This window comes from Periplaneta americana, chromosome 7 (genome assembly GCF_040183065.1).
Source record: "Periplaneta americana isolate PAMFEO1 chromosome 7, P.americana_PAMFEO1_priV1, whole genome shotgun sequence".
NCBI lineage: Eukaryota > Metazoa > Arthropoda > Insecta > Blattodea > Blattidae > Periplaneta > Periplaneta americana.
The window spans coordinates 161,190,670-161,213,884 of NC_091123.1; the positions used below are offsets into that span (position 1 = coordinate 161,190,670).

Sequence of the window (23,215 nt, forward strand, 5' to 3'; positions counted from 1 at the left end):
GAATATATCAAAATGGAATGTAGTAAAATAATAAAAAAAAGAACAGAAATACGAAAATTAAATAAAATTTACGATAAAAAGGCTATGATAATAAATTCATCGGCTGATAAAGAGAACATAAAGGGGAAAGGAAGGAAATAAATATATAGCCTATATTTTTACAAAACTATCGCAGAGGAAAGGGCTTATAACTGAAAGGAATCTAATTCAAAAAGTGCAATTTTAATTTATTTTTTAAACTAGACAATGTCCGACAGTCTCCGACATGTTGTGGTAGAGAGTTCCAGAGATGAGCTGCAGAGACGGTGAAAGATGAAGAGTAGAAGGATGTTCTGTGTTTAGGAATGGAGAGTGTGATATGGTGTTGTGAGCGAGTATCTATTTCGTGATATGAGGACAGATGTTGAAAACTAGAAGCTAGATAGCTAGGGTTAGAGGTTTGTAGAATATTGAAGAGTAAAGTGAGAGAGTGAATAGTTCTTCGCTCCTTGAGACGGACCCAGGACAGCATATTAAGTGCAGGTGTGATACGGTCAGATCTACGGACGTTGCAAATAAATCGAACGCATTCATTATGAACACGCTGTAGTCCAGTGATGTCAATCAGAGCGTATATGCGCTACGTGAACGCTGTACAGTGTACAGTTGGCATTAAGGGGAGTGGGTAGTGGTCTGTGCGATTAAAAAATTTCAGTACAAAAGTTTAGTTCAATATTTCTAGGCTTTCAGGGTTCTGAGTGGAATGCAAATTTCCATGCTTATACAATAAATCATTCTGAATTCAGTGGTATAAAAAACAACTAATTAGTTTCGTATCCAAGTGCAAAAGAAAGGCTCTAACTGATAACCTGTTATCCCACTTTGCTAAGTGTACCTCATTCTTCAGGTGCACATTACTTGCTACAATCTTCACTCATGTACCTTGTATTTTTTTAAGTTATCTAGCAATGTATATTGTACATTTTAAACCAAAATTTAGTTAAATATTTCACCTCTAGTGAAACAGAAAATATATTGAACGTTGTTTAACATTTTTTTGCAATTTTTTTCAATGCATATAAATATTTTTCTCGTGTTATTTGTGTGATATTCTTAAACCCGTAGGTCTACTATGTAGAACACAGGCTGCAGAAAATACTGTCAAAATTTCATGTAAATTGATTCAGTAGTTTCAGAGAAAAATGCACATAAGTTTGAAAAATGTAAACTTATGGAAAACTGCATTTAAAAAAGCGTGTATGAATTACATGCAGTTCTAAATTTAAATAGGCCATTTAAAGGACATATTTGCAGAAATGCTCTCCACAATATTTATATTGCTTTAAAGAGCAAGTCTTGTCCTTTGTTTTTAAACACAAAATAAAAAATCGGATTTTTGACCCCTAATCACTACCTGGTTCCCTTAATCATGCACCAGCGAAGAGATCGTATAACAAGTTCCAGGTCGAATAGGCACTGGAGTTCCTATGCAAGGAACAGGAAGGAGATATACAGTGCTTAATATGTGGAAAACATACGATTAGTAAGAAAAGTAGCATACAGCGACATTATTCAACATACTGTGACAGCGACGTGAGATTCGAACTCACGACCAGCGTCCCGCAAGAAAGCAGATCCCGCGGAGCACGGAGGGACGGCGCGCGGCGGAGAGTAGTGGGGAAAGGGGCCTACACGCGAGGGGAGGCTGCGCGCGCAGCTGCTACTTAACGCAGTGAATGGGGAACGGACCTTCCCGACTCTTCCAAAAGTGCGTCGAAGTTGAGATATCCAGATAATTCTCTACACCACCTGTAGAAATTTCTCGCAACTATGATTTTGCTATAAAAGAAGAAACGCCAGCGAACTCGAGCAGTTTTCAGTTGATTAGTCAGCCAGTCAGTGAGAAAGCCAGAGCAAGCAAGCCAGTCTTGTTTACCGGAGTTCGACTCGAGTGTGCGTCCGCAACAGTATCAGCATCCGAAGACCTGAGTTCGAGTGCAGTGGACCGCAGTTGGAGGGACCTGAGTTCGAGTGCAGTGGACCGCAGTTGGAGGGACCTGAGTTCGAGTGCAGTGGACCGTAGTTGGAGGGACCTGAGTTCGAGTACAGTGAACTGTCTCTGAAGGTCTGTGGTTCGAGATACTGTGAACTCGAGTGACTGAGCTAGAAGAGCTGTGAACTGAGAACTGATAGTTCTGATTTGTAAATAGTGCTTTGTAAATATTAGTTAAGATTAACAGTTCATTGTTGTTCGTACTAGTCCAAGTAAATTGTCATTGTCGTCGGTGGAGTGCTATAACGAATACTGTGTTGAGTGAAAATCCAATTGTTGACGAGAGCGTTTAAGGTGAATTGTAGAAAGGAATTATTGTTGTGACGAATAAATTACATTGTTGTTACTAATAAAATTCACAATACAATGAACAAACAGAGATATCGAGGGGGAAGAACGATTAAAATTATTACATTACAGACTACCGTAAGTGCAAATATCTAGATTATTTACTACGTATCAATTAATTTATTATTTCTTTACTGAGGGTCCTTACAGGGAGTTATCCCCAATTACAAGCACACCAACATAAAGAAATACAAACAACAAATTAAAAACAAATGATTCATAAACATGTGCTGTAAACACAAAGTTCACAAAAGTTCATGTATATAGGCCTACTAATGTGATAAACTTCTAATTTCCAAATATGTAAACTGAATTGACAGATGTATAGGGCAACATAACAAAAAATCAAGTACAGTTGTTAAAGAGGTATTCAATTGAAGACAGTCCTGTAGGCCTAAATAAATAGTGTTCAAATTAGTGTATGGGCTATTCCATCTCAAATCGACCGAAATATAGAGAAAACTGACTTTACAATTTTTAAATACAATGAAACTTTTTCTGTCTGTAGACAACTGTGATACGATGCTTTGTGCAAAGTTTGAGGCATCAGAACTTCATAGTGTTTAAATTAAAAATATTTAAATTTATCGTATTTTCACAAAATAAGCAAATTTAAACTGTTGTAGCTCCGAAACCCTTTCACCCAATGATCAAAATCATGGTTTATTTTGATGCTGAGAAATTCAAGTTTATATTGACATGTAAACAGTTTTTCTTACTTTTTATGGAAATGGAGAAATTTAGATTTTTCTTCATTAAGACGCCTTTGCCCACGAAAAAATATTTTTAAATTACATATATGGTTAGATTCCGCATTGAAAGTTCAAATAAACATATTTTTTACTGGTGCACCGTTGATATGAAAGTATTGAAAATATCAAATAAAGAAAATAAATAGTACGCGCGTGAACTAACCAGCTGACTGTGAGGCGGGACCTAGCCGAGATAAGCAAGGCCATGAGACTAACACGTCATGTTTCGTCTAATAGCGCATTGCTGGGCTAGCTTTATCACAACTTTTCATAAACACAGGAGTAGAATGACGCCCAACGCTCACTTATCTTCAGCTATCGGCCAGTGCGTGCGGTATATACTGCTCCGTTCAAGTCTAGGCGTGTGAAAATAATTCACTTTGTCCGCTCCTGTGTCTTGCTCTTATCTGTGTTTACGGCATCCCACTCCAGCACGTAAGTGCGCGAAGGAATCGAACGTCCGTTATGCGCTCTTTCTTTTGACATCACTGTTGTAGTCTGTCAGTCAGTTTCATGTTAAGGTCAGTGTAGAGAGTGTCACAGTAATCAAAATGAGGCATCAAGAGCGACTGCACTAAATTCTTCTTGAGAAGCAACGGAAGGAAATTTCGGATTCTTTTCAGTGTGTGAATTTTCATAAAAATGTGATTTGAGTATTCCAACTTAAGTTTTTGTCCATATAAATTCCTAGATTTTTTACTCTATCACTGTAAGGGATAATAGTTTCATTCATTTTAACGGGAGATATAATAAATAGGGCTGAAGAAAAGCACTGATATCAGAGTAGTAAATAATTTATATATACATTGTTTACAAAATGCTTCGCTCTGCGCGGTGTCGCTACTGTCTGTAGGATCAGAGACAGTGAACATTCAACTCTCCTCAATAGTAGACTTATTTAAGTCATGCGAGGTTGTATCAGAATGCCGAAACAAAAATCCAACAAAGAACAGATAATAGGACTGAATTCAGAAACGGGAAAATTGTGTTTGACTTAATTGATAATGATATTTTTTTTTTGGTATATTTAATATTGTTCCAAGTTAATTAATTTTAAACATAAGCAATCCTGTAAATGCAAATTCTATTAAGAGTTCAATCATACGGAGCGGACTGTACAAGCAGCCGCTGCAGTAACTAGTCGTGCGTGCACACAAGAATTTTGTAAACACAGAGCTCTACGTACGATGCAGCGTAATCTATAACTAATACTTTTTCAGTCCTAATAATAAGAAACCGTCCGTACTTTCTCCTTAAACACACGAAAATTGAGTCTTCAGTTCTCCGGGAAGCAAAATCGCAGCTTTAACTCGCCGCAACTCGCAAACCAGTAAAGATTTTGAGTAACAACCACTTTTAAAAGTAATATCCATTCTTTATAAACATTTCTCCCGCTTTGACCCCTATCTAACGTGAAAAATAAAAAAGTTTGTCGCTTATCAACTTTTGATGTTCTCAATGTCTATTTTGAACGGGTCACTTCGAAGTTGGTATTTTTTTTCTCACTTTCCGAAAGAGATTTTGATACCGATTTTTTCCTATGCTTTCCTTCGATATTTATCTATGAATTCTAAAATTTACAGCGCAATCGATTGATTATGATAGGAGCTACGACATAGTAATGTTTAACGGAGCGTAAAGATAGTTTTTGGCTGATCGTGTTTTTTAACAACCTAAAACCTTTCCGATGTTGTTGGTAGATCTTGTAAGTTAAGCTTACAACACGCGTGAGGTAAGTAAATAAGTCAAATCAACTTTTATTTATTTACTTAAAAGTAACGAATAATCAGTGTCGCGCACCAATATGTGCTATGAGAAAATAATTAAATATCTTATTATACTTGCAATCTTTCTAAATTAATTTATTGCAGTGGAGATTTGTAAGAAAACAGTAATTTTATTATTGTAGATAAGACATAACCGTGAAAACCATTTTTGACGACTTCAGGTTGTTGCTCTGAGCGCCACTCGTGGATCGTGGCCGATCGCGAAAACATCCATGAAGTAAAATATGTATTCAAACATTAACCTATACCTTTATGCAATGCAATTTATTTAAACTGATTTATAATTAATATGTCATCTACAAATATTTTCTATAAAGATAAATATAGCCTGTCCCACATTGATGTGATAGGTCTGATGTTGGGAGCACGAGGTACCATATCCTCCTTCTTTGCCAACAAATGTAAAAACCTGGGCCTAACACACAGCATTGTGAAGGAAATAGCCATTAGTGCCCTCAAAGGATCGGTTCAGATATTGAGAAATGATTTGTATGGGAGTGATAATGGAAATTTCAAGTTATCTTAACCGATGGCTGTTGATTGGTTTAGATATCAATGCCAATCAATCCGTACTATTATTTTTCTCGCGGTATATGGCATTCAAATAATTCTAACCTATTTGATGATATTTCCCCCCCCCTTTTTAACTGTAAATGAGCACAAACGCTACTTAGGTGTACATTTTTCTGACTTTTGCATATTCGATTCCCTAACCGTTTCAAATGTATATCATTTTACCTTTTAGGTGTGTTTCCAAATTATATCTAATACACTTTGTCAAATCTGGCAACCTTTTCATAAGGGAAGCTACATTTATTATTATTATTATTATTATTATTATTATTATTATTATTATTATTATTATTATTATTATTATTTATATTGATGTATAATTATTAATGTGCCACCTACCTAATTATTTCAAGACAAAACTAAACTTTCTATAATTTATTATAATATTTTCATAATCTTCGCCGAATAACAAGAAATGAATAAACACCTATTGAAAAATACGAATAACAAATGAGTGACACCTATCGACAAATAACAAACGACGATCACACATGAAAATGTTAGCGTCCAAAAACAAACTATTTATTTAAATTAAACATTTGTCTCTTCTTCTCTAACTTTTCTCGATTCTGTTATATGCACTTACCACGCTTGTATCGCAATATACTATTTCGTCTGCTTGTTGCAAACAGCAACGAAAGAACCAAAATGGCGGACGAATATAGCCTACCCAGTATTTATAGAGCTTTAGGAAGTACAAAACGTCATCAGCAGGGAATGACAAGATGCAGGCGTTTAAATGTACCCGATCTGGAACGTGATGGCTGACGGAAATAAGGGCGACGCGACTACAGTTTCAGCCATTTATTTTAGGGTAATCATATAGGAAATCAAGCTGGGAGGCGATGTTCAAATACTTTCTATATATAAAGCCATGTACATCGGAACATGTGACGGGCACTAAATAGCTTCTCCAGACAAAAGCAACGACGCGGTGGAAAGTTAGCCTTGATGAACTTTGCCCTTATCTACTCATTGCCAATACATATAAGTTCATCCAACCGTGGTCAACTTGCCTATTATTAATTTGCAGATAAATAAAGAAGGGTAGACGCAATCACAAGCCGCTTTTGAGCAGACCCAGCACGCGTAACACAGTTCTGATAGCGAGCCACTTGTATGTGTGGGAAATACAAACAGCAAATGACGTGCTTCAAACACCGCAAATGTGGCTGACAGCTACACATACCGGCCTTGCAACCGACGAACACATTTCAAATTCGCGACAACTATTCGTGACAATATTAAACTTTTTTGTTACGAACAGATCTATTTTCTATATAATCTCATCTACAGAACATACTTTGCATTAAGCAATCAATTCAGTTGTTGCAAACATGTAGTATAAAAGCCGTCACCGCAAACCGCAAGCCACAGGCGTGATGGACTCTGCATTTCCATTAACACTAGATGAGGTTCCCAACTGTGGGTAGCAAGTAATTTCACAATGACAGATTCAATGTTTGTACATTAGATCAAAGTTGTGTAGGCGTATAGGTGGCACGGATACAGGCTTTCAGTAGTTCATAACAACACTAAAGACAGAGGAATTACCATGGGTGGGCAACTCGTGCTCTCAAACTGTGAACACAATCTCAGTGCAGGTAGAACGGACTCTGTACTAGCTGTACTGTCTGTGTGCTGATCTTGCAAGACACAAGTTCGATCGCGTCTCCAGTAAGTGGCGGCTCGTTTTAAGTAAAAAACAATATAATCCCAAGATCATTTCCCTTTAGTTTCGAATAAAAAGAGAATTTTTTTATTAAGAAGGAAGGTAAAGCTTGTATTATGTTCTATTACACTTTCTTACGCATGACATTTTATGTTACAAATAAACAGTGAAGGTTTTAGTAAAGAAATACTGTCTGCATCTGCTTTAGAACAGCTAAAGGTAAAAATGGGATATCAGTAAGGTGAGACTGATATCAAATATCATTAACACGTTGTGCGTGTGAGTTACAGAATTGCAAGACTTATAATCGACTAGCTAAGAACATTTATGGATAAATTTGAAATGTGGTAGTATCATGTAGAACATAGACAACTTCACTTTCTTTGACTATAAACTATCTTGAAGAATGATAAGAAAATCTTCTTATCAAATATAAGATCCTACTTCAAGACCTACAGCAGAATTCACTGCTACGTTTGGAGAAACGGTGACAATTGGCAAGGAATCGAAATTTTTCTTAAATCTTTTTGGCTTACACCGATAGAAAATCCTGAAAATTTATAGCTTGAATTGATAAATCTACTGAACAGAACGTCACTCAGATTCCAGCAAAATCAGGAATCGAACTGTTCGTAATGTTGCCTAAGTAGAATTTCCAAATATACTCTTTGCTTTCATATATACTGTATGTGCTTGAGGCAGAGTTTAATACAAGAAAGGAGTGTAAAAGCTCTCAAAGTAAAGAAAGAGCTCAGAAATAAGCTTATTTCAATCTGCCGTGACATGTAAAAAATACTTCCTTGAATTCGTTATTGTTTGCGAATACAGACTATTACCTTTCTGAGAACAGAGGAATACTCTTTAATGTAAAAAGATTTGTAAATTCTAGCGTTCTACTTTTCAAATAAGACATATAATAAGAAATATTAACAAATAGTGTAATATTAAATGTGTTGCAGCTATATTTCTTGTACCTTGAAAAGGTTGTATTCAGTTTGTGTTTCCAGTACTAAACTAATTTACAAAGCTAGAAAATAATATAACTTTGTTAAATGTTTAGGTACAGTCTGTCTAAAATTACTATAATTACTATACCATGCGTCATTCTGAAATTCAAATCATGGAATAGATATCACGATCACCTGCATGAGCCGCCAGAGCGCACCGTGGCAGTGAACTGCTTTTACAGTGAAACTACGAACAACTTGTAACTGCTGCGGCTGGCTCCGTCTGCCTTTCTCTCTTTCAAGGTTTTTTTAGCACTTTGGGAGCACGAGTTGCCCATCCATGGGAATGACAAAGAATTAAAGCAAATCTGTTTTTTACCATTTGAACTCTAGATGTGGATTCAACTCATAACACTTTGTAAATAACGAGAAATGGTTGTGCCATTTTATTTGCAGCTCTGGATCCAGCGAAACCCATTTTCGAGATCAAAGGAATTGAAGATCGTCTGGATCCGAGTGACGCCGAATTCGTGCAAGTAATTCACACAGCGGGCGGTTTCCTATCTTTCCTGGAACCAATGGGGCACGCTGACTTCTATCCCAACGGAGGCAAGAACCCACAGCCTTCCTGTTCCGGGGAGGAAGGTAAATGCATTCACTACTATGGCCCATTTTCTATAGGCCGTAGTCTTCCAGAATAATATTTGAGCTCAATTTTTCATGTTTCATGAATGTAAGTTCCAACTCAACTGAGAATTAATACTATCTCTCACAGTCTTATCAGGAATATAATTCATTTTTTATTAATTCTAACTTCACAGGCAACAATGATCTAAAGTTAAGGTCAATTGTTAAAGCAATAAAATGAAATATTTGAAATATTTTCTTTTCATTAGCATTTTAATGACTGTATACTGTAGCAATAAAAATAAATCATTTTTCTAAAATTATAAACAAAAAGAAAATGGTGGGTGGTAGAAAAATTTTTGGAATCAGTAGACGACATTACGTCATAAGAAACAGCAGAAATTGCACATTTAACAAAATCACTGTTGACCAGTGTTAATTAATTGTTAGTGACACTAAAACCTGTCTTTTTTTCGATGTCGCATAGCTCCTTAAGGAGGCATCGGAGAACATGGGTTATATTACGAAAAGTGACCCTCTTTACGAAGTCTATCGATCCTAGAATTTGTCGCAGATGTCCTGAAAGACACAATATAGACTTGTAACACAACACAACACAACACAACATAACATAACATAACATAACATAACATAACATAACATAACATAACATAACATAACGTAACATAACATAACATAACATAAAACATAACGTAACATAAAACATAACGTAACGTAACATAAAACATAACGTAACGTAACATAAACATAAACATAACATAACATAACATAACATAAAACATAACGTAACATAAAACATAACATAACATAACGTAACGTAACATATCATAACATAACATAACATAATACATGACATAACATAACACATAACATTACATAAAATATAACATAACATAATACATAACATAACATAACATAAGACATAACATAATACATAACATAACATAACATAACATAACATAACATAACATAACATAACATAACATAACATAACATAACATAACATAACATAACATAACATAATTTCTCCTTGTTTTGTAGCAATAATATGCAGCCATCATCTCGCTTGTATGTACTTCGCTGAGTCCATTTTGCGTCCTATGGGATTTCCAGCAATCGAATGCGACTCGTGGAAGAACTTCAATAAGGGATTATGTGATAAAAATTCTGTAGTATTCATGGGCGCCTTCACACCATCCAGGTACAGTAATTTTACAGCTCTCTCTTTATATTAGTTATAGATAAGGAAAGAACACAATCGTAAGCAACGGTGCATTTCTCAGTTATGACGTATGAATTAAAGGAAAGAGGCAAATATAGGAAGAAAATATGCGAATATACTTACTTTTACAAATAAAAAGCAAAATGCGTGACAAAGTCACTGGATTCAAGAAGATTTATACTCTTACTAAAGGGTAAAGTCATCATTTAAGTAATAGGTTTGAAATATTTAGCGTACGATTACACCGTGTTTCAGAATTATTGTAACATTTTCATATTTTATTATTATTATTATTATTATTATTATTATTATTATTATTATTATTATTATTAAATATTAATGATGCATTAACTTGGAGCGTATGTTTTTTTTAAGAAACTCCAAAAGTTTTTTTATTGGCATGTTATAAAATTAAAAACTCAATATGAGACCCCCTTGCTATCAGCCATACATCAGCATGATTGTTAACTTCTTTCCAAACTCCACCATATCTCTATTTATGGATACAATCTCAGAAATTATGCCATGTCTTACTCTTTAAAGGTCTTCATGTAGAAGTGGTACATAAACTGCATCATTCACGTATCCTCGAAAAAAGAAGTCACATGGTGTCAAGTCTGGTGACCTGAGAGGCCAAGGCCGATAGGCCAGATCAGCGGCGATAGCATGTTCAATCCAACGATGTGGTAGATGGCCAATTAGGAAATGTCTAGGAAAGAATCTTTCTACCATTGTTACAGAATTTATTTTCCTTTTGCTCTTCCTGATCAGTTTCGACGTCATTCTTTCTTCACCCACTCTTTCCAACATAGCTTCATTTCTTATTCTGTCTGTCCACTTCACACATTCCATTCTTCTCCATACCCATATTATGATAATAAATAATTTGAAGGACAAAACTATAATTCTTTCAACGTGCAAAAATTTGATCTGAACAAATGTAGCATTGTAGAATTCCTTTGCAGAGCCAAAAGTTGCATTTGTTCGGATCAAATTTCTGTTCATTTAAAGGATAAAACTAAAATTCTTTCAATCATTTATTATCATTATATATAGTCCTAAGAGAGAAGTTTTATATGATATTCTTATTGAATTTAGTATTCCCAAGAAACTAGTTCGATTAATTATAATGTGTCTCAGTGAAACGTACAGCAAAGTTCGTATAGGTCAGTTTCTATCAGATGCGTTTCCAATTCACTGTGGGCTAAAGCAAGGAGATGCACTATCACCTTACTTTTTAACTTTACTCTAGAGTATGACATTAGGAAAGTCCAGGATAACAGAGAGGGTTTGGAATTGAACGGGTTACATCATCTTCTTGCCTATGCGGATGACATGAATATATTAGGAGAAAATTCACAAATGATTAGGGAAAACACGGGAATTTTACTGGAAGCAAGTAAATCGATAGGTTTGGAAGTAAATCCCTAAAAGACAAAGTATATGATTATGTCTTGTGATGAGAATATTGTACGAAATGGAAATATAAAAATTGGAAATTTATCTTTTGAAGAGGTGGAGATGTTTAAATATCTTGGAGCAACAGTAACAAATATAAATGATACTCGGGAGGAAATTAAACGCAGAATAAATATGGGAAATGCCTGTTATTATTCGGTTGAGAAGCTTTTATCATCCAGTCTGCTGTCAAAAAATCTGAAAGTTAGAATTTATAAAACAGTTATATTACCTGTTGTTCTTTATGGTTGTGAAACTTGGACTCTCACTTTGAGAGAGGAACAGAGATTAAGGGTGTTTGAGAATAAGGTGCTTAGGAAAATATTTGGGGCTAAGAAGGATGAAGTTATAGGAGAATGGAGAAAGTTATACAACACAGAACTGCACGCTTGTGTTCTTCACCTGAAATAATTAGGAATATTAAATCCAGACGTTTGAGATGGGCAGGGCATGTAGCACGTTTGGGCGAATCCAGAAATGCATATAGAGTGTTAGTTGGAAGGCCGGAGGGAAAAAGACCTTTAGGAAGGTGGAGACGTAGATGGGAAGATGATATTAAAATGGATTTGAGGGAGGTGCGATATGATGATAGAGAATGGATTAATGTTGCTCAGGATAGGGACCAATGGCGGGCTTGTGTGAGGGCGGCAATCAGTGAACCTCCGGGTTCCTTAAAAGCCAGTAAGTATATACTCTTTTCTTAAATTGACTGAGCATATTGGAATTAAACCTATAGCTTTCCTAAAAGACGCAATGAAATATTTAATACGAAACAAATTTTATATCGAAAAGGAAGCGAAAAAGAGCAAAAATTGTATTTAACATTCTTGTTTGAAATATTTCAAAGAATAACACCCTGATATTAATGACATTACTTACGGTTTATTCATATCCAATGCAAATGTTGTTCGAATGATTATGGATGAAATTCCAGACAAAATGAATTGTAAGTTTCATATATTAAGGACAAATTATTGTAAGGAAAGGAAGGAATGTTATTTGCCGAACAATGTGAGCCATACCAGCCAATCGAATGCGGATTTCCAATGTTTTTTGTATGGTAACTTCAGTAGTAGATCTTATATAGTCTGTCACGCGGTCGAAAGGTACTATCTAACGATCTATTTTTCATTGTGGATTATCGTGATAAGCCCGAGTTCGAAGACAAAGTTTCTCGAGGGAAACTCTGCCCACAAGCTAAAAGTTTGGCAAGCCTGCTTTAGAGGAATACGTCACGTTCTTTTGGGGAGTCAAGTACTCTCGGAAATTGCTTGTCACCTTTCATGGAAGCGTCCAGTTGTTTTATCAGACAAAAGAAGGAACCGAGTCTAACTCATTAACGTGGTTTAATTATTCGCTACAATTTTAATGTAAGAGTGACAATAGCTACTCTTCTGAAAAGAAACGTTCTTCCTGATGTAATGAACGGTTTTTTATTATCTCTATTTTATAACCCAGAGCAAGGGCTAAAGTTCAGTTGTTTAATTTAGCGCCTAGAATGTGCTATACTATACGTTTATGTACTGTTCTATGGGCAAAGGAAAGAATAGACTGAGTTATTATAAAAGCAGAAGTCTGGTCAAAGGTAAAGACTTTTTGTTTGAAGCAGTGCTTGTTTTTTTTTTTTTTTCTTTATACCATACTTGGGAATCGTGCCTCACTGACCTTCACAGAGCTTATCGCTCTGAGTGACATCATCTTCACAGTCCCCGTTCCTCCCTCACGTAGCTTCTAGGCGTGGGCAGGTTCTATATCAGTTTCATAAGCAATATCATTGGTGGCATAATGGCATTATCAAAGCAGTGTGTACGCGTTAGAAATCGATTATTTCATGAGAAATGGGAGGAAGAGTTTTTTGCTGTTTAGAAGGGGAGAACATACGATGTATGTTATGCTCGAAAATCCTATTAGGCATTAATAAATTTAATATACCTACAAGGACATTACTCCTTATGTCATAAAGAACATGCTGAATTAGAAGGTAAGACAAATTAAATGTTATTTTTTCGTACTATTCCAAAGAAAATTTATGATCTTAACATTTGCATAGTATACTAAATACGACATTATACCTTAAACACGCTGCATTAAAAGGTAGCCTACGAGGAATTAAATGTTGTTTGTACGTATTATTTCCAAAAGAAATTTATAAAAAAAAATATCAAATGTACGTAGAAAACGAAATATGATTTTCTGAAAATATTTTAGGTCGAGAACGTGCAAATCTATTAAGTAATCTTGATAAACGCCAGAATATTCAAGAAAATAAACGTAGACAACGTGATGGAATATTATTGGCTAGTTACGCAATTTCTCTCCTGTGATTTAAATCAATTCAGCGACGGAGAAACAGTAAGAGGTTTATGATTAAAGCTGCCGAATTAATTTGCAAAATTGAATAAAAGTTTTCGAGAGTCTCACGTTAACCAAGCGCTTTCTTAATAATTCGCCATTGACCGCCTTAGCGATTACGATAAGGTGACGCAGGTCACAGCAGTTTATATTTCCCATCCTACTCTGCAGTCTCCTCTCCTAGCAAACAAACTATTTTAAATCGAGTGCCTCACGTAACCGAAAATTGTGCCCATGTATGCTTTATACAGTGGAACTCCACAAATAGACGCTCACTCTCGTATACTTCACGATACAAGGTAAGTCAACGCATCCTGTCCCGTGCTGCACAGGGCTATCCAGTTGAACCAGTGCAGTAGTGTGCAGATACTCGTACACGTTGGCAGCAAGGCAGGGAACAAAAAATGTGTACTTATGTTGAAGCAGAAGTTACAACTATTGGAACGGTTAAAAAGAGGTGAATCAATCAGAGCCATCGCTCAAGAATTTGACATTTCGATCAGAACAGTACATAGGATAAAACAAAATTCATTTATATTCGAGACATTCTGTAGTGATTATAAGAAGCTTTGTTATTATCAGTTAATTGCAGGATAAAAACACAGCTAATTTTGTGTAATTTCCTAAATTTAATCAATAAGGATGATTTATGTTCTCTCTTGAAGAGCATACACCATTTTAAAATAATTTAATAGGCTACACCAACACAACTATTACCAGAAATCTATACTAATAATAAATCTGTAGCCGAAATTTTTCTGGTAATTTTCGATTTTCCAAAAATAATTGGTCCTAACATATATAATTAACCACCCTGAAACCGAAAATCGCTTTTTTGACATTTTTGTTTGTATGTCTGTCTGTCTGTCTGTCTGTATGTTTGTTACCTTTTCACGCGATAATTGATGAACGGATTTCGATGAAAATTGGAATATAAATTATTTTCGTTGTAACTTAGATTTTAGGCTATATGGCATTCAAATACATTATTTAAAAGGAGGTTTATAAGGGGGCCTGAATTAAATAAATCGAAATATCTCGCTTATTATTGATTTTTGTGAAAAATATTACATAACACAAATTTCTTTAAACATAATTTGCGATAAGTTTTATTCCTTCAAAAATTTTGATAGGACTGATATTTAATGAGATAAATGAGTTTTAAAATTAAAATAACTGACATCTAAGGCCGTGTAATGAAATAAAAAACAAATGACTTCGTCTATAAGGGGCCTTGGACAGCAACAATCGAAAGCTATGAAAGATAGCCTACAGAGAATGTTTCTGTGTTTGTATGAAGTAATATCGGAAGCTAAATTAACAGATTTGTATAACTAATTATTATTTCACCATTGGAAAGTGTAGTTTCTCTAGATGGACATAATGCTATAATGTTATTACAGTAACTTCTGATATAATATAATATAATATAATATAATATAATATAATATAATATAATATAATATAATATAATATAATATAATATAATATATGTAATGTAACATTATATAATATAATTTAAGTTATTTTAAGGGTTCAGAACCATAGTGGGCCAAACGCCATTTACTGAAAACGTAGAAAACAAGGGTTAAAATTAAGTTATTACCATAATTCAATGGAAACCTATAACAAGTAAAATAAAGTATACACATTAAATCTAAATGATGTCAATGTTCATTAAACTATGGTTGCACGTAATAAAAATTAGAAACATGTTAAAGGAATTGTCATTGTACCAATGAGTGGTCTCTGGACCAAAATGATCGTATTTTAATTATTTGGATGCAATTTAAATTAAGTAACATATTAAACGATTTATCCTTCTATCAAACACGAATGTTCCCTCGATCAAATGTCCTATTTTAATTATGTAATTACTTTATATTTATTTCTAACGGGTGCAGCGGAGCGCACGGGTACGGCTAGTGGTCAATAGGTTTTTGTAGACTTATTCTCTTCAGCTCTAATAAAAATAACAACAATCCAGGTTGCCAGGCGACGACAAAAGATGCGAAAACAAATGAATGTGGTGTATAAACAATTGATGTTCTTTCATATTTAAGTATAAAAATATAGGGGTGCCATTTGAAATTTCAAAGTGGGAGTGGCTGGGGGTGGGAGGTGAAATCTAAAATACAATTAAGCCTTGCTTAAGACTTCCCCTCAATATCTAAATTTACGTGTTTTTTGTTTAATTGAATTCAATTTAATCAACTAGTTATTTAAAGTTGGAAGTTTTGAAATGAAAGCCCTGTAGATACATTTAGAGAGTTTTTCCTCCAGAAGTTTGTTTTATCTTTCAGATGTATCACGCATGTATTATACTTAATCACGGATTTGTTTTGTTATATATTTTGCATATTATATTACAATATATTATTTAAAATTATATACGTCAGTTATTTAGGTTTCGGTCCGCGCGCCATAAAAACATTGTACAGCCCTTATGTTTACCGATGTCCGCAGTACTCCGTAGAAAGACAGAGTTCGTACCTCGTCTCGCACACGGACCATTGCTGTGTCTATTTGTGGAGTTCCATTATATTACTAACAGTCCTTAAAATTATGAAAACCAACTGTACCTCATGGGCAATCACTTAACGAAACAATGATTCCGCGAAACTGACTGAAATATCAGTAACGTATTAAGTCGAGAGATAAGTAGAGAGTTTTCGTACCTTCGCATCCTCGCTAAACGCTTAACGCTATGTTGACGTCATTGATGAAAGAGCCAATCAGAGCCATTCACCTCACGTTCAGCATATTCCGAATCTCACCGGACCGGTAGATATCCATGGCGTCACGCTGCAGCGAAAAATAGGAACAAAACTGCTGGAATGTTCAATGGCTATCATGGCGGCTGCAGAAGTTGTTGTCTGTGCTACGCTAGCAAGATTTTGCGAAATTGCCGTACTGTCATCTCGTTCAAAGAAAAGATAGCATAAACAATTTATTTCTTGAACCGGTAGTAATAACTGGTCCGTTGACATGTTCGCTCATAAGCCATTAACATATTGTTTTTACGTTGAGCTCATTACAAACAATACAGCAGAACACACCGCCATGACACAACAGTGCACGATGTTATTCGTCTGCTAATTCCCGCCCTATACAAGAACCAATGAGATTCACTGGTGGAGGCTGATGGATACTGCCATCGAGCGTATTCCGAATCTCAGCGCTGGGCAATCTGATGGCATCACGGTGTTCCGAATTTCACCGATGGCTTCACTGATGCTCCACCGGTGTCGCACCAGTGCCATCAGCTTGCAGAGATGGTGGCAGTGCTACATGCCCTGCCCATCTCAAATGTCTTGATTTTATGTTCCTAATTATGTCAGGTGAAGAATGCAATGCATGCAGTTCCGTGTTGTGTAACTTTCTCCATTCTCCTGTAACTTCATCCCTCTTAGCCCCAAATATTTTCCTAAGCACCTTATTCTCAAACACCCTTAACCTATGTTCCTCTCTCAAAGTAAGAGTCCAAGTTTCACAACCATGAAGAACAACCGGTAATATAACTATTTTATAAATTCTAACTTTCAGATTTTTTGACAGCAGACTGGATGATAGAAGCTTCTCAACCGAATAATAACAGGCATTTCCCATATTTATTCTGTGTTTGATTTCCTCCCGAGTGTCATTTATATTTGTTACTGTTGCTCCAAGATATTTGAACTTCACCTCTTCAAAAGAAAAATTTCCAATTTTTATATTTCAATTTCGTACAATATTCCCGTCACGAGTATTATTATTATTATTATTATTATTATTATTATTATTATTATTATTATTATTGCCTCCAAAACAGGAAATGCATGAGTTTATTATTTTTTTGTTAAGGAAATTAACGAACAGCTTTGATTCCACAAAGAAATGAAAACATTAATATCACTTATGCACAAGTGATAACTATGGAACTTTAAACATTCTCAGGTTAGTTGTAGCTTTTCACATACCATGACAGAAGTTTAACAAAATATTATTGAAAAACTTGATATATTAATGGCAAACGTAATTATGACAAAATAAATAAGTAAAGTAGCCCATTTTTCTCGTCGTATTTTCGAGCCTGATATTATCTCGGAAGCGACGTTGGAAGCAATCTTCATACATCTGTCATCCTGCATCGTCCTCAGAATATAATCTTCCCAGCTATTTCCACATCCATGAGTAATTTTCTTGATGCTGTAGTTATTGAGTTCATCCCATACATCTTCACTTTCTTATCGTCCAATATATTACGGCATACCGCAGCCCGTCTGAAATCTCATCTCTGTTGCTTCCAGTACTCTCATTAGATTTGTTTTCAGTCGGATGAATATACTGGAAACGACCGTCAAGAAACTAACAACACGGATTAATTTATATTACTTTTATATCCTGTTTTAGGCTTTCACGCTAAATATGATCAAAATTAGACTTTTGGTACTTCACGTGTCCTGGAACATACATCGACTCTCAAGATAAAAAAAATCCACATTTTTTTCCTTAATGTCTTTCAAATTTTGATGACATGATTCTTGGGAGTAAACTAAGCAATTTATATAATTCAAACTAGAAAATCGAATTTAAGAGCCCAAAGAATTTCTTTTCCGAAGAAAAAATTAATAAAATTTTGAGTCGATCTAAATCTATTAAAAATTGACCTAAGAAAAAACTTCATTTGCCGAAATGATACCCTACATATGGAGAATGTTAATACTAATATGTTGTTGTTGTTGTTGTTGTTGTTGTTGTTGTCTAGTGCCTTGCATTTGGCAATGAAGCCATTAGCAGTCGTGCTTTCCAATACTTTTGAACTGTAGTTTCTTCTGATCTTAATGCGTCACAGGTCTTCAAGTGGTCTTCATTCATTTCTGCTGCATCGTTACACAGGACACATATGGGTGAAGCTGAGATACCTATTCTGTAGAGATGACTTGCTAGACAGTCATGATTTGTCAATAGTCTGAAGGCTGCAACTGCTAATATAAAATTAAGTGAATTAAATCAGTTCAGTATTCAATCAATTTTGAGTAATTAATTCTGTTTTAAAATATAAATAGGCTATACCTACTGGTATTAAAATATTATACAAAAATGATAAATTTGTATTCGAAGGGAACAAGAGTAAGGTGGTCCGCAAAACTGTTGAGACTTTAAAAGTGGTCCCCACTTCAAAAACGTTTGAGAAACGCTATCCCACAGTAATGGAGCATGCAGACAGTAAAAAAACCCTGTATATTATGTTGAAAACTTGTTTATTTATATCAGAATTGCGTTTTTAAACATACGACTTATATTAAATTTGTTCATCGCAAATAATGTTTTATTTTTCAGCACTAGGGGCAAGTTCTTCCTGAAAACGAACTCGAAACCACCTTATGGCCAAGGAAAGAGTAGCAAGACTGCGCAGGAAGCTATTGCTGTTGGGCCTACACCATCGAATTGTAGTGTAGTGGATGTGGCAGATGGAGATACTAACAGCATACAATGTGCCCAGGAGAATCCACATCTCTCTGCCACTAAATCTACCCTTGCAATTTCCACTCATGGTAACTCCTCCGAACCATATAATGCAAAAATAATACACCATAGCGTATCCACACTCAACGCCATACTTATTGCAGCTTTCGTACTATTTTGGCTCCTTCTACTAGCTTATGTTTCTTTTCGTTTTAAGAACTCTATAAGTAGTTACTGTCGTAGGAGACGAATGTTCAAGTAATTATTACTATTTGCCAAATACTTCTGAGCTTGCGTTAAAGGAGAGCTTCGAATAAGAATTAAGTAGCAATCTTTTATACCACCAAATTAAGGGAAACCATGAGCATCTAAAATACGAAAAATGAACATTTTATATCTCGAGAAGTAACTTAAGGACAGAGTTATTTATTTGAGAAATATGAATATAATATGATCAGCAAAGCTCGGAACTTGGGGACTTGCGTCGTGTGCATGAGTAAGGTTACAGGTACAACGTACACAAAGCTCACGCTGCAAGTGCTCAGGGACAGTCGTGTGTACTAAGAAAGTGGCCACAACTAATGACAGGAAGACGGACGAAGAAACAGTTATGTCGAACCCAATGACATTCAGAGAATTAAAGGTAAACGGTCTGTTTGAGGAAATAGAAAATACGTGTTGTTTCGAATGGGTATTATAGAAGTTTGAAAATACATTTTGTTTTAAATTTAAGATACAGAATTTCGTGGGGAATTCGGAGGAGATACATTATTTTTTTCGAATGGAGAGTTTATATTTTGTAAGTTGTGCCACACACAAACTAGAGGCTGGAAACGAAATTCATTGAAAGGCATTGTAGTCCCTCAAATTGTAGAAAAATCTGTCCATAGCCATGGATCGAAACGTAGAGGGGCTTGCCCTAATAGTGACACACTAATTGAAAACTATTTTCGAGAAAAATTTAGTATATACTTATCTTTCTCAGATACGAGATCAGCTAGCAACTGCTGAAAATCAAACAGAAAACAGTAACAGTGAAAACATTCAGTATTTTAAGTCTGCTACCGAAAAATCTTCGAATGTAGATAGTCATACACTGTAATAAAATGTACACAGCAGAACAGTAAATTGTATATATTTCTCATGTTTATTTTTATTATATATATATATATATATATATATATATATATATATATATATGCTATGAAATTGCGTGTTTCAACCTACCATAATATTATCAATATGTTGTTCCAGCCAGAAACCACCTTTGTAGCAGACCTGACAGTACCTCCGTGCTGGAAGCGGGAGTTTGTTGACATTGAAGTCCGGTCGCTTAGTCACGTGCAAAGACACAAGTCCCCAAGTTCCGAGCTTTGATGATCAGGCTTCGAGACTTTGCACCCGATACAATAAATTTACTGTGCATGCACTATAGGTTGTTGACTCGCTGCAGGTAGATAGAGATGTGATGAGGTAACAACATTTCTATTTAGAGTAGAGTACGGCAGTATGGGGAAACACACATATATGTACATTCTGAAAGTAAATATACATTACACAATGATAATGTCAAAAGAATGTGAAAAGCATTTATTCTCCGTCTTTTATAAGCATGTCTGTTTAATTATACACAGTGTTAATGGTGGAAATAATCATGTAGCAATTTTAATTTTTTCATTTATCCTATTGGTCGTCCTTAGGAAGTACAGTTATAGTACCGAATTGCAATGTACCTACTACAAGATACATTCTCAGTGTCTCAAACGTAAATATTTTTCGGTTATCTGCCGAAGTTTGTACTGTAGAAAGCTGCGCTCTACGTCGCATGACGTGATAGGAGCAAAACGAAAAAAAAACCTAACATCATTGGAGTCTCTAAAAGACAGTCCTTTATTCTCGGCTGACTCTATGTCCACTAATTTGCTGTTTATCTTACACAATGTTCTATATTCGTTATTTTTACATGAAATTGATTTCCACTTCTGTTTTACACGTTCAGTAACCGGTGTACTTGATGTCTCATTAATTCTCTGCATCATTTTATAAATTAATTTGAGGACTTCCGGCATCTCTTGCTCTGACTTTCCTAACCGTGTAATAGTTTCAGACACAGTTTGTATGAAAACCAAATTATTCGTCTGAACCTTCAAATCCAGAGCGTTTTCCTTTGCGTATTTGTTGGCATTTGTTTATTTATTATATTCCATAGATCTTACATGAGCAATGAAGCTTTAAGATGTGGAACAAGTCAAAATTTTACAATATTACAATTACAATTTTTACAAATTTTTACAATATTTTACAATTTTATAGTTTTACAATTTAGTAATTTTCTACAAACTAAAAACTAAAATGTTTACGTACGACAGAAATTAAAAACGTGTTGCGAATTATAATAGTTTGGACAACTCGGTTAATTTCGCAGTACTACTCCGGTAATTTCACAACAATATTTCTGAAATTAATTTCAACATATTTGGTGCAAAAATAACATCAATTTTACTTCCAAAGATTATGCAATGATTTATTTGTCTTACAAGAATTTTCTCTCACTCAGATTTATGTTCTCTGCAAGAGTGACACAATAAGTTCTTGCGGTATGTTACAAGTCCCTGACATTTTTCATGGAACCACTTTTTGTACTGCAAACACTGTATCCAGGCCGTTGTTGTTTCTCCCTTTTCCGCAGTAGACTGTCCAATCTTGTTCAATACGAGAAATTTATGATGAAAGCAATAATTAATTAAAATATGCTCTATGAAATACGTTTGTCAACTTATTTAGGTTATATTCAAATGAAAGAAGCTTTATTAATAAATAATGCCACCCATTTTGATTATAAGACAGATTTTATTGAAACATTATTTTCGCCATAAATAAAAATGTATTTTCAAAATGAATAATATGTGCTATCTGTGAATATAACTTCGCTATTGTTCTAAAGATAGTCAAAATATATGCAACTTGATATTAAATATGGTCTAAAAATTCATAGCTTCATCTACAGATCTTTAGTTGAAAATTCATAAAACGGTATTAAATTTTCTTGTTTGAGAATGTTATATTACACACCACATAACGTTACTGTATACTAATTATCACATTACATCATTTTATAATACGCGAAACTCAACAAAAGACACATCGCTGTTATGATGGTTGTGGGGAAAAAAAAAAAAGAAAACATATTTTGGGTGGTGGCACCGCTCAAACCTAAAGTAGTTTCGCACCTTCAACTGCTTATTCTTCAACAGAACATATATGAGCCGTTCAGAGCAAAAGTGGTGTAAGTCAAAATTGGGTAATGAGGTTTAAAATAAAAATTCTGTAAAATACAGCGCAAAGTAGCAATTAATATGTCCTTCGTGCTATCCACTAACTACTAATAGTTTAAATAAAATGAATATTAATTGCTACTTTGCCCTATATTTTACAGAATGTTTACTTTAACCCTAATTACTCATTTTTGACTTACACCACTTCTGCTCTAAACGGCTCATATAATCATGCTATCAATTATCCTAGGTATAAGAATGAATTTGGGCTTTTTTCGTTTTTATCTGTTCACATCAAGGAAATCTCTGTTTTCAACAACAGAGAAGAATAAGTTTATTTTAAATTTCTGGGGTTGGCCTACCTCCTAAACCACAAATGCATGATACCACATAGCGTTCTATCATATTAAATATCACAAAATACACCTACATCATAATATTTCATGTAGCATGCAACTTATTCGAGGTACGCTGACAATCTGATTCACTTGGTGCTCTATTGTCAAAAATTCAATACAGTGCTTACTTTTAGAAATTATTTGAAGTCAAACTAATTGAATGGATAATTTAAACGAATTTAGTGATCATGTAGGCCACATTTCTATGATATGAATATGTAACGTAAGTTACAACAATGCTAAAATCGAATTATTGGATAGATCTATTGTGAGACAAAAAAATGTTACTGTAAAGTACAAATT

At 34.7% G+C, this 23,215-nt stretch overlaps 2 protein-coding genes across 2 annotated transcripts in view; one reads left to right on the forward strand and one right to left on the reverse strand.

Annotated features, from left to right (window-relative positions):
* Positions 1-20,399, forward strand: part of LOC138703657 (pancreatic lipase-related protein 2-like) — a 228,742-nt gene extending 208,343 nt beyond the window's left edge. Inside the window, exons 5-7 of the mRNA XM_069831719.1 lie at positions 8,568-8,756; positions 9,801-9,960; positions 19,114-20,399. Of these exons, the coding sequence (XP_069687820.1) occupies positions 8,568-8,756; positions 9,801-9,960; positions 19,114-19,501 (737 nt within the window). The 3' untranslated portion in view covers positions 19,502-20,399. The remainder of the gene's footprint in view (positions 1-8,567; positions 8,757-9,800; positions 9,961-19,113) is intronic.
* Positions 1-23,215, reverse strand: part of LOC138703658 (GTP-binding protein Di-Ras1) — a 1,052,070-nt gene that overhangs the window by 288,706 nt on the left and 740,149 nt on the right. The gene's annotated exons all lie outside the window — the stretch shown is intronic.